Consider the following 13,508-nt stretch of genomic DNA (forward strand, 5'->3'; position numbering starts at 1 on the left):
CTGTTGGACGCAAACTTGGATTTTATACTCGGAGTTTATTTTAATTTTAAAATTAATCAGTTTAGAACAAACAAGTTTACCAATGTTAAAATAGCATGTATGTTTTGAGAGCGCATTGAAAGAAACGACTGCTCAAGATATGGAATGATTCTTCCACTCACAGAAGACGGTCCTCCTCTCTCTTCAACTTCAGAATTGTCCTTGACAGAAACTGTATCACTCTTCTTTCCTTGCCCCTAGCTATTGTCCAAATCCTTGTCCTCTCTGTCCAAAAGCATTAATGGTGACATCATATTCAATCCATACAATAGATAAGATTGAAGGGGAGGAAGAGGCTCATTAAGTGTGTCATATACTCATGATGGCTGGAGAATCTTCACCAAACTTTTTGTTACCACTTCCCACCACCAGCCAATGCCCTCCCCATTCCCCTTGCAACCCACAACCATGTAATGGGTAATTTCCTGGGAGAGGTAGGAAAGGAGAAAAACATCCTGGAAAACTTCTCTCAATGGCTCGGAGGTTGGTACTGCTGCCTTCCAGTGCCAGGGACCCTGGTTCGATTCCAATCTCAGGCAACTGTCTGTGTAGAGTGTAATCATTCTCCCCGTGCCTGCGTGAGTTTCCTCTCACAGTCCAAAGATGGTCAGGTTAGGTCGATTGGCCATGCTAAATCGCTCACGGTTTCCAGGTCTGTGCAAAATAAATGGATTAGTCATGGGAAATGCAAGGTTACAGGGTAGCCGGAGGGGGAATCTTTGGAAGGTTAGTGTGGACTTGGGCCAAATGACCTGCTTCCATACTGTAGGGATTCTTTGAATATTCAGATGAGCAAATGAGGCTACGGTCTAGCATCAAATATTTACTACAAAGGCATATGACTTGCAAATGATGTGATCGCTGTCTAAGGCAAGAAGCAGCACAGCTCCCTCTTGAAGTTCAAGTTTCAGCATTCACTAAACCAGCGAGCAATATATTCCAGAGCTTCGTTACAAGCCATGTGTAAAGAAATGCCAGCATATCCTGACTCTTAAAGTATCCTATGGTCAGCACAGACATGGTGGACCAAAGGGCCTGTTCCTGTGCTGTACTGTCCCATGACTTGCAAAATGAGATCCTAGGGGAGAGCACTACCAAGGACACATTCACTAAAAGTACAATGCTTTAGAAGTGCAATGGGCATCTCTTACCTTTCCAAACCTGGGAAAGGTACTGAACGTTTCTGACACTGAATTGCTCTGCATGGTATGATTACGTTGATCTTCATTGACCTGACCAATTCCTCCCACTCATCCTCAAGGAGCCATCTTAAAGCCTCTTGCTATTTACAACCTAACTTCTTGTAGCTTCACTTCAATATGATTGGGGTCTTTATGTATCACTGAACTGCAGCCCCATCCTCCTGCCTCTTCAAAGTTTGGATAAGAACCAAGTGATACCCTGCAGCCCAAAGTGATGCCAGCTGCTTTAAATCATTACATGCCTTTGTCCCATTCATTGTCTTTAAATAAATTTGACCCTAAGAATTAGCAGGACCACTGTTTGTGATAACCAGCCTGTCCCAACTTTTCATTGTCACATTCTGGTGAGAATCATGCCACAATAAGTGGATTAAGTGGTAGGCGCATTAATGGCCTCAGTGGTGCTGAAATGCAAGTTGTTGTTGTCTCAGGTAGGAGCCTTCATCAGAAGTTGAGCTGCTGTTTGTTTCCAGCATCTCTCCTTTTGTAAAGAATATTATTTAGCATATCGCAGTATTGAACAGAATACTGTAGAGGGACACTGTACATAAGGAATTGGTGGCAGCATCAGAGATCATTCTGAGATATGTAACATGAAAGGAGGAAGAAAATAGTACGACTAGGAGTTTGAGGTCGGCGAAGAGGCTGAGGGTGAATGATCTATTGGTACTATTCACCGTCTCCTGTTCAGCAGTTGCATCAATGTATCAAATGCACAAAGATAGCACAGTTCAGCTTTTTAGAATGCCTGTTTATCTTCTGCCTAAGCAATCATGCCTGAGGCATTGCTCAGGTGCATAGAGTCAAACTGTTGTAAGTTCTACAACTTCACATTGTCCATCAGATTTTAAGATAAAGGAAACTAAACTTTCCAACAGCACACGCAAACAACTTTAACAGCTAAGAGCAATGAACCCAGAATTCAAAATACAGCTGATTTCAGAAGCCATATGGCCGTTTTTCTCCAAACCATAATAGTTGCTTTTTAGTGTTTACTTTGAAAAGATGTTCTGCTAAATGGAACTGAAATATTGGTAGCATGGTCCTCTCAGTGGCTGCTTTAAAGTCTGCTGTTGAGAATAAGATTTAACAACATTGAGTGTAAATGTGCAGAAGCACAATAATTCAGTCAGACTTAAAGTCACCTGTTCTGTGATTTGAAACCAATACCTTAACTAAAGATTGAACTAAAGAGACAAAATCTACTCAAATGACTGGTATTATTATGATCTCAGATGATGGCATTACTAGACAAGGCAGATCCCAGAATGAAATTTGGCTTAATAGATCTTTTTTTCAATCATTATAGTTCATATTTTTGACAGTTACTGAAACACAGTCACTCCAGGCTGCAGAGTTTCCTTAATAACAAAAGTTAATAAAACAAAAGATTAAAACAAAATACAATCAGTTGTGCACATGCAAGATCTAAAAACACATTTCAAAACAAAGTATCATCCTGGGCCCTGATATATCTGTTTCAGAGTCTCCAGTCTGGAAAAGTTACCTCTCAGTATGTAATCTTTTAATTTTACTTAATAGATTCTCCCCAGGTCTTTCCTGCAAACTGTAAAATCATCTTCATAGGTACTCACAATACTGAGAGCTTAGAATTTCTCTGCTTTTAATAACCTGCAGATTTCTAATGAAACACTCCTAGCTTCGTAGTTGCACAAATTAACATTCTCTATTAGGCTTTCCCTGAAATGTTCTATACTCCTTTCTTGGATGGAAACTATATTTATGTCTAACCCCAGTCAGATCTTCTGCGGAATTGCTTTAAAAACTTTAAATCTTTGGTTTCCTTGATTATCCTGAACCAAGAGCAAGCTAATGGCCTTCAAAGTTTACCCTACTGTTGTAAACAAACAGAGTGAAAACAATTTTCCATTAACACTCCATGAGATCTCTGCTCTCTGACATATTCTGGATTAGCTTGCTGTTCCAAAAGACTGTCTCATCTAGCATTTTTGTAAACCCTTCAGAAAAGTAAGCAACCCCATGGGACACTATTTTAAAATCCAAAGTCGAAAAATGACAGTAAGATATACATAAATCGGATACCTTTCATCACACATGGCTCTGCACTGATTTTGTTTTAATGATTGTGAACAGATAAAGCTTCATAAAGAATAGAGGTATTTAGTATGGATCTAGGGGTGATGCCCTTATTTGGGAAATCTATAGGAATTTCAAATTCCCTCATGAAGGAGGCCCAATGAAATTAAATGTCCATCAGGCACTTAACTAGCTAATGTCATGGATTGGCAAGAATTGAGGACTGGGAATGTTGCTGTTCTGGGTAATGCTCTGAGGAAGCACAGACAGGAAATCTGCATCAAATCTCTAAGTGCAATAGAGGTGGGCAGAATGGGAATTTGTGGAGGAGAGGTGATGAGAAAGGAAGGACAAGGGCATTGTGAAGCAAGGGTAAGGGTATGTTTTTCAGAGATCTTCAATGCTGGGTTCAGCAATCAGGTACTGAGTGCCTGCGAATGCTCTCCCCCAATCCACCCTCTCCTCCACAGACAATGTGTTGGATAGGCACATGAACTTCAGGTGAATCCCATTTAATTCCTGACTAAGCATTAAATTTGGGACTTAGGGATTAACTATTGTCAAATGGCTCATTAATGAGTTGTTCACTTTGGCCCCTTCTTGCCTCTGACTTAATTATGGAAACTATTTCTCCCATCAACAGACTCACAGTGGCCTCCTATGTGATTCACGCTGTGTTTCCCAATACAAAGGGTTGGATTAAATTCCACTCAGAAACACTGCTGTATAATATGTAGACCACAAGCTGAAGAAAGGCCCAAGCAGCATTAAAACAGCTGTTTTGGAGGGAGAGCAAAGATTCAAACCTTAGGATTGACACCACCTCATAAATATTGCATTTTGTTACTTCTCCTTTCTGTCCTACTTCTTCGAGGTGTACAGGCCCACAGTTCCCTGAAGGTGGCAACACAAATGGTCGTTGAGATCTTCAATTCAGATAACCTCCCTTCCCATTCCACGACTCCCTTCTGAGCCCCTCCCCCTGCCTTCCATTCCTCTGATTGACCCTTCCTTCCAGTCAGAGATTCATTCCTCCCATCGACCAACCAGGTCATACCCTGTACCTGTCTCCACCTATCGCCGCCTCACCACTCTGCCCTCCTCCTCCACCGCCTCTCTATCTGCAGCTCCCCTTACACAGTCCTGAAGATGGGTTACATCCGAAACATTACTTCTGCACCTCCTGCTGCTGCCTGGCTTGCTGTGTTCTTCCAGCCTCCTGCTTGTCTTCTTTAGCATAGAGTATAAAAATTGGCAAGTCGTGTTATAACTGTATACAACTTTGGCTCGGTGACATTTGGAATATTCTGGACAGTTCTTGTCATCAGAAGGTCATGGAGGCTTCGGAAAGGGTACAGAAACGATTTACCGGGATGTTGCCTGGTTTAGAGGGAATTAGCTATGAGGAGAGATTGGGAAACCTTGGTTTGTTTTCACTGAAACATCAAAAGGATGAGAGGGTGAGCTGATAGAAGTTTACAAAATGGTGAGAGACATGGATAGAATGGATAGTCAGAGTCTTTTTCCCAGGTTGGAAATATCAATTACTAGGGTACATAGGTTTAAGGTAAAAGGGGGAAAGTTTAAAGGAAATGTGAGAAGCAGGTTTTTCACACAGAGAGCGGTAAATGCCTGGAATGCACTGCCAGAGGAGGAGTACAGGTAAATATAGTAGCAACATTTAAAAGGCTTCTCGATAGACACAACGTAAAGGCTAAATGTTTTTAATGTAGAAAGGTGCAGTCTTGATGGGCCTAAGGGCCTGTTGTTGTGCTGTTCTTTGTTCTTGAGCTTTCTGTCGTCAGGCAGGTCCTTGCTGGAGAGTAATAAATTTATAATTCCTTTATGGCAAGAAGTCAAACTCTGGGTCTACCTCACCTGGGACAAGAACCAAACCTTGTTCTGTTGGTGTTGATATAATTGACACCTTGGATGCTCGCCAACTGAACTAACCTTCCCTTTCTATTATTCCTGACTGTATAACCCTTTACCTTGCGTGCCTTCATGATTTTCTTTTGCCACCTGCCCTCTGAAGAGTTGCACAGAAAGTAGGGGAGTTCTCTGAGTATCATGGTCAAGATTTATCACTCAACCAACATCATTGCAAACAGATTGTTTGATCATTTATCTCAACACTGTGTTTGGGATCTTCCTGGGTTGAAATTACTCATTTTGCTTTCCAAAATTACAACATTGACTACATATATCAAAAGTAAATCTTTAGATGTGGGCACATTCTAGATGTCTAAAGACACAATATAGAATATAGAACAGGAGAATCAGACAGCCTAGAATGAGGTTCTATGGCCCGTTGACTATAATTAGTCTCACTCCTCAGCTCTTTCCTGATAGGCATATTGATTTATTATTGTATTCATAACTTTTATATCTGCAAAACATTAATTAGCTCTAATTTGGGGCACACTTTTTATCAATGCATACCCTATTGTGAAGAAGTAATTCGATCTATAAAAGGGGAATGACATTGGAAAATAACCAAAATGATACTGGGACAAGAGGTTAGGGTCTAAAGAAAAGCCTCATAAATTGAGAGCAGAGAATATTAAAGGGGCATTCTGATGGATGTTTTCCAAAGTTATGAAGAGACAATGAATAGCATAAGACTATTTGGCAAAATCTCTAACAAAGGATGACAACACTTTGGATGATCATCAATTGCATAATTTTAATCGAGCAATTGTGCATTTCATTTGAACTGTAAGTCCTGTTGAAATCTCAGCTTTCATTTAAATTGGCCAAGATGGCCCTTGTACAGATGACCATTCCAAAGCTAGCTTCAAGTTGACTTGTAAATGTACCCCAATCGGCAAAGCCAGCTGTTTATGTTATGAATCCATCCTACCTGTCCCACAAATTTTATGGTACTTCCAATGCGATCTCTCAGGAGAAGCAAAGACCAGATAAAACAACACCCCAAAATGACTGAACTAATTGCCCATCCTAATTGCCCTGGAGAAGGTGATGGTGAATAGTTCTTGAGGTGTAAGCACATGCATGGTGCTGTTAGGGAGCAAGTTTCAGGATTTTAATCTGGTGATAGTGAACAAATCATGATATAACTCCATATGAGGCAGTTATGTGAGACAAGGGGCACTTGTAATTGGTGGTGATGGTGTTACCCTGCTGAACCCTTGTTTTGACTCATAGGGTGGCATGGTGGCACTGCTGCCTCACAGCGCCAGAGACCCTGGTTCAATTCCCGCCTCAGGCGACTGACTGTGGAGTTTGCACATTCTCCCTGTGTCTGCATGGGTTTCCTCCGGGTGCTCTGGTTTCCTCCCACAGTCCAAAAATGTGCAGGTTAGGTGAATTGGCCATGCTAAATTGCCCGTAGTGTTAGGGGAATGGGTCTGGGTGGATTGCGCTTTGGCGGGTCGGTGTGGACTTGTTGGGCCAAAGGCCTGTTTCCACACTGTAAATAATCTAATCTTTGACAGCACCTTCCAAATCCTGACCTTTGCCACTCTGATAGAGGCCACAGATTAGGAAGGTTCTGTCACAAGGGTTAGTTGCATCTTTGTTGATGGTACGCACTGCTGCCACCATGCATCAGTGATGGAGGGAGTAAATTATTGTGGATTATAGTATCACTGCTTGGTGCTAGATACTGTTAAGCTTCTTTAATGGCTGAAGCTGCACTTATCCAGGCAAATGGAGAATATCATATTTCTGACTGATAATTCAGTGACTGAATCATACAATCATTATTACATGACTGTTCAGGTCACTAGAGGCATTATTTTGAAGTCTACAAGATAGCTCAATGAAAAGTTGCTTAGATGCACGAAAATGGTGCATGCTGTTGACTTCAAAGAAGGGGTAGAGTTATGATAGTGATCTTCTCAGTGGTGTTGGTGAGGGTCATGGCCCATTAGGGAACTAGTTTGAGGAAAATCTGATGTGATTTCATTAGTATTGTAGTGTTGTGCTCCATTGCTTCCTTTTCCCTCTGTGCAGGTGAAGGGCCCTAATCCCATAGTTGAGCATCAGTGATGCAAATGCCCAGAAAATGTTAGACCTGCCCATGTTAATTAGAATCAGCAAATGGCATTATTTTCTAGTGTGCAAGACCGCTTTTTAATTGAAATGTTAGGGCCCGTTCATATCATAAAAATGGACTGCTACAGCCCTGAAGAAGAAAATTCTCAATCTGATCAACTGATCATGTTATTGCAATTCAATTTCATTCTTAGACATGTTTACGCTGTCATACACCATTTCACTTTTACAAGTTTTTCACGCAAAGAGTGGTGTGTGTATGGAATGAGCTGCCAGGGAAGTGGTGGAGGCTTCTACAAATACAACATTTAGACATCTGGATGGGTAGGTGAATAGGACGGATTTAGAGGGATGTGAACCAAATTCTGGCAAATGGAATTAATTTAGGATACCTGGTCGGCATGGCCGGGTTGAACCGAGGGATGTGTTTCCGTGCTGTATAGCTCTGTGATTCGATATTTGCTCCCAAAGACAATATAAGGGAGAAGTGATAATAGTTCTTCCAGCTATACACTCTTGCATATTGTTGTTTATTTGCTGTTAAAGATGAGACTCACTTTGCTGTGACATGACCTTTTCATTTGCACATTCTTTGAGAATGAATGTAATGGAGAGCCAGTGAACGTGATTTATTTGGATATCCAGAAAGCCTGTGACAAGGTGCCACACAGGAGACTACTAAATAAGGTAAAAGCCCTTGGTTTTAGGGACAAGGCAGGGATAGAGGACTAGCTGACTGGCAGAAGACAGGGAGTGGTGATAAAGGGGTCTTGATCAAGATGGGAGCTAGTGACTAGTGGAGATCCTCAGGGGTCAGTCTTGGGATTACAACTAATCACATGATACATTAACAATTTGAATGAAGGAACTAAGGGCACTGTTGCTACATTTCCTGAAAAAGGGTTATACCTGAAACTGTTGTCTACTTCACCTCCTGATGCTGCCTGGCTTGTTGTGTTCTATTGGTTTCCTGCTTGTCTACATTGGATTCCGGCATTTGCAGTTTTTTTCTGTCTCTACCATTTGTAGATGACACAAAGATAGGTGATGGGGAGGAGAGTGGTGAGGAAGCGGGGAGACTGGAAAAAGACTTGCACAGGCAAAAACGTGAGAGATGGAATATAATGTGGGTGTGAGGTTAAGCACTTTGGTAGGAAGAATAGAGGTAGAGACTATTTTCTAAATGGGGAAAGGCTTCAGAAACCTGAAGCTCAAAGCAACTTGGGAGTCCTAGCTCAGGATTCCTTTAAGATTAATGTGCAGGTTCAGTTGGCAGTCAGGAAGGCAAATGCAATGTTAGTATTCATTTCAAGATGGCTAGAATACAAGAGCAGGAATGTATAGCTGAGACTGTATAAGGCTGTTGTCAGACAGCATTTGGAAATTTGGGAGCAGTTTTTTAGTACATTGGTTCGGTTCGGCCGCATTTAGGATACTGTGTACATTCTGGTCGCCACATTACCAAAAGGATGTGGACGCTTTGGAGAGGGTGCAGAGAGGGTTTATGAGGATGTTGCCTGGTATGGAAGGTGCTAGCTATGAAGAGAAGTATGTGCAGGTTCAGTTGGCAGTCAGGAAGGCAAATGCAATGTTAGTATTCATTTCAAGATGGCTAGAATACAAGAGCAGGAATGTATAGCTGAGACTGTATAAGGCTGTTGTCAGACAGCATTTGGAAATTTGGGAGCAGTTTTTTAGTACATTGGTTCGGTTCGGCCGCATTTAGGATACTGTGTACATTCTGGTCGCCACATTACCAAAAGGATGTGGACGCTTTGGAGAGGGTGCAGAGAGGGTTTTATGAGGATTTGCCTGGTATGGAAGGTGCTAGCTATGAAGAGAAGTAAGGTAGGTTAGGTTTATTTTCATTATAAAAAAGGAGATTGAGGGTGGACCTGATTGAGGTTTACAAGATCATGAAGGGTATAGACAGGGTGGATAGAGACAAGCTTTTTCCCAGGGTGAAGGATTCAAAACGAGAGGTCATGCTTTCAAGATGAGAGGTGGAAAGTTTAAGGGGGATACACGCGGCAAGTACTTTACATAGAGGGTGGTGGGTGTCTGGAATGCGGTGCCAGCAGAAGTGGTAGAGGCAGGCACAGTAGATTCATTTAAGATGCGTCTGAACAGATGCATGAGTAGGTAGGGAGCAGAGACATACAAATCCTTAGGAATTGAACGACAGGTTTAGACAGTACATTTGGATTGGCTCAGGCTTGGAGAGCCAAAGGGCCTGTTCCTGGGCTGTAAATTTTCTTTGTTCTTTGTTCTTTGTTTTGGGCCTTATATCTATGGAAAGGTCAGCTAGTGTTGGAGGCAGTCCACAGGAGGTTTACAAGAATGATCTTAGAGATGAAGGGATTGTCATATGGGGAGCAGTTCAGCAGTCTAGATGGAGCTTAGAAGGATGACGGTGCCATCTGATTGAAACTTGCAGATTACTGAGAAGCTTGGATAGAATGGGTATGAAGAAGATGTCTCCAGTAATAGGAGGGACTGGGACCTGAGGACACAGCCTCAGAGGGAAGGAACGGCCGTTTAGAACTGAGATTAAGGAGAATTTCTTCAGCTAGAGGTTGGTGAATCAGTGGATCACATTGCCACACAGGGCTGTGGAGGTCAAGTCATTGAGTCTATTGAAGACAGAGATAGATCAGTTCATGATTATTAAGGGGATCAAGAGTTATGGAGGGAAGGCAGCAGAATGGAATTGAGAAACATATCAGACACAATCAAATGGCAGAGCAGACCTGATAGGCTGAATGGCCTAATTCTGCTCCTATAACTTATAGTCTTGTGTTGTAATATCTCAGTGTATTTCTTCACATGACGTGTTACTTTTGAACTGGAGGAAACTTTGGTGTGTGGGTGATCTTTATCCAAGAAATGACATGCAATATCGAACCTCTCCAATGGTCAATTAAGATAGATATGCCTCTGCTACCTGAATAACAGAGCAAATTCACTGTTTTGTACATGCATGAACATTACAAAAGTGGGAGCTCTGTACATGCTTGAGTTCTGTTTACATGAACATTGTACACACAAGGTCTGTGCATGCATGAATTCTGCATGCTTGAAATCCGTACATACCTGAGATCGCTTTATTCCTGAGTTTCCTATTTGCCCGAGATCTGTATATATGAGCTCTGTATGTGTCTGAGATCTGTACATGCATAAGCTGCATACTTGTGTGAGCTTTGTATGCACATGAGGTTTGTATATGGGTGAGATCTGTACGCGACTCAATTCTGTATGTATCTCAACTCTGTATGTGTATATTTAAACAGACAGACAGCTCTCATCTTCCAGCTGTTCAACTTCAAATCTTTGGAGAGAATGGGCAGGTGCACTTTCTCAAAAGAGTTTAAAATAATCCTGTTTTAAGTTTATAAAGAGCCCAGTGAATCCAAAGACCCAAGAAGATCTTTGATCTGTGACTTTGCCATGCACTGGAGATAAAGATCTTGTTATGTCAACCCAAAAGAAAGTATGTGTTGCATTAATAATGTCATTCACAACCTCAGCAAGCCTCAAAGCACTTTACAGACAATGAGACTCAATTGAAGAGTAATCTCTGTTGTAAAGTAGCAGCCAGTTTATGTACAATAAACCCCTACTAATAACAACACAATAATGGTCAGATAATCTGTTGTAGAAACTGAGAATGCAGCAGGTGTTACTGTCTATCTCTGAAGGGAGAACTCACCTTGATAGACAACAGTGCAATGTTTAATTGAAGCTTTAGGTCAAGATTATTCCTAACAATTTTGTAATTCTAATTTGGGGATTTCAGGGTTGTATTGGAAGGTGCTGGAGGAGGTTAAGGTGAAGGAGTCTGTTTTCCACTTGACTTTTCAGAATCATGCAATAGCACAACACAGAGGAGGCTTCTTCTGTTCTAAGGAAAACCATCCAACTTTTGTCAGTGTCTTTACATAATCTGTAGTCTTTCCTTTCTGGAACCATGCTTTAGCTGGATCTAAACAAATGGTTCATATGGTTTTAGCAATTTCACAAGTGCAATAAAACCTAATGACCACAAATCCATTAAAAGGGGCACTGTATTTATCAAAAGGTTCTTGCAAAGCAATGCAAAGAGAAGAAGCAAGTTATGCTGAAATGCTACTTTGCATTGGTTGTTTTCAATGAAAAAAAATTGTACAGATGAACTATTCTGCATTCCTTGCTGAAAGACTAACTGAATTTTTAAGATCTGTCATTACCAATATCTATAAATTATTGTCAATGTTACTCGGTGGGAAGTAATGTAGTGATGTGAGGAAAATTGTAATAAGTACACTTTTAAATTCCAACATCTTTTCAAGAATGATGCAACTTCAAAGATGTCTATAATGATGGACTGGCAGAAACCAGTGATTGACTTACATTAGGAAATGTCCCATTATCAATTTTAATTTGGAGAGGCGATGGCCTACTGGTATTATCACAAACCTAACAATGCAGAGAACCAGGTAATGTTCTGAGAACATAGCTTTGTATTCTGCCATGACAGATGGTGGAATTTGAATCCAATTTTAAAATGTCGAACTAAGCGTCTAATGATGACTGGAAAACTGCTGTGGATTTTCTCAATAAACCCATCTACCTCACTAATGTCCTGTTAGGGAAGGAAACTGTTGTCTGTACCCAATCTGGCCTACATGTGACTCCAGACCCACTGAAACGTGGTTGACTCTTAACGGCTCTCTGGGTAATTAGGGATGAGCAATAAACATTGGCCTAGCCAGCGACACCAACATCTCAATAATGAATAAACATTCTTGCAGAGACAAGTATGGCTTTAATGGCTTTGAGCTTCAACTGCTCCACAATTCTGAAATGGAACTGCTGCCCCCTCCTGGGGAGTGTGAAACTGACTGTATTCGAGGCAAAAGTGTATTTTCAGCAATCAGCGTAGACAGAACAGGTATGGAGCACATTGGGGCTTAGTGCTTCCCTGAGTACTACATGGCTGACCCTATCAAACACAAATACAGATCCCATCCCCTTAAAATAATGGGAATAAGTAGAAGGCAGCAGGAGTGAAACTTTAGGGAATATTTCATTTGTTTGTTATACTGAGAAAAAACCTGCAAATCCCGGAACTGAAACTCCAGTATTCAGGGATATAGGTTTGCATTAATAGCTCTGTTTATAATTCTCCAGCCATGCTGTGATTCGTCTTGATCATGTTTTTCTCTTCTACATTATAATAATGAGAGTTTTTGTTTAATCATTATTCTCAGCCTATAATCCTAGCAGTTTATCTGGCTCGTGGAGGTGGTGTTTGGCAGTCTCCTGATGGCCTGTTCCAATTGATATCATATTCCACACTCCTGTTTATCAACAGACCATACAGGTTATTTGTGCCCTCAAAAGGAAAGAGCCTGCATTTATATAGCACCTTGCATAACCTCCGCACATCTGAAAGCACTTTATAGCCAATCACTTACATTAGAAGTGCAGTGCACTATTAAAGGAAACATAGCAAACAATTTATGCACAGCAAATTCCCACATAATGTCCAAACGTTTTAGTGATATTAAAGGATATCTATCAGACAGGGTATCAAGTGTGACTCTTTATTCTTCTTAGAAATGGGATGTTTTATATTCACTAGGGAGGACAGACAGGGCTTTGGTTTAACATCTAATCTGAAGGATGACTTTTCTCTCACTGCACCCAGAGCTGTATAATATCCTCACAGAGGTAAAAACCTCAAGCTAACTTGAGGAAAAATAATCAGACAAAATCTTCTCTGCCTCTTTCGGCAATGAGAAACTAGCCCAGGAGATCCTATAGTGATCATGCACGGAAACCTCCACTGATCTGCCATCCCCATGTGTTAGCAGTGGCTTTCCAGTGATTGGATTCAAAGTGGTAAGCCAACTCAACATACACACCACTGATCAAACCTGATCTACAATTGCCTTTGTCCAATTGTCTCCTTTTCTGAGGAAGGATGCTCTTGCTCTCAAGGCAGTGAAGCAAAGGTTTATCAGGCTAATTCTGGGAATGGCAGGACTGACATATGAGGAGAGATTGACTAGGTTAGGATTGTTTTCGCTGGAGTTCAGACGAGCGAGGGGGGGATCTCATAGAGACTTATAAAATTCTAACAGGACTAGATAGAGTAGATGCAGGGAGGATGTTCCAAAGGGTCACAGTCTGAGGATCCAGGGTAGA

The 13,508-nt window shown here is 41.3% G+C and overlaps 1 protein-coding gene across 1 annotated transcript in view; it reads right to left on the reverse strand.

Annotated features, from left to right (window-relative positions):
• LOC122540629 (uncharacterized protein C11orf53 homolog) overlaps positions 1 to 4,305 on the reverse strand; it is a 58,689-nt gene extending 54,384 nt beyond the window's left edge. Inside the window, exon 1 of the mRNA XM_043676602.1 lies at positions 3,306 to 4,305. Coding sequence (XP_043532537.1) covers positions 3,306 to 3,312 — 7 coding nt within the window. The 5' untranslated portion in view covers positions 3,313 to 4,305. The remainder of the gene's footprint in view (positions 1 to 3,305) is intronic.
• Positions 4,306 to 13,508: the final 9,203 nt, after the last annotated feature.

This window comes from Chiloscyllium plagiosum, chromosome 35 (genome assembly GCF_004010195.1).
Source record: "Chiloscyllium plagiosum isolate BGI_BamShark_2017 chromosome 35, ASM401019v2, whole genome shotgun sequence".
Classification (NCBI taxonomy): domain Eukaryota; kingdom Metazoa; phylum Chordata; class Chondrichthyes; order Orectolobiformes; family Hemiscylliidae; genus Chiloscyllium; species Chiloscyllium plagiosum.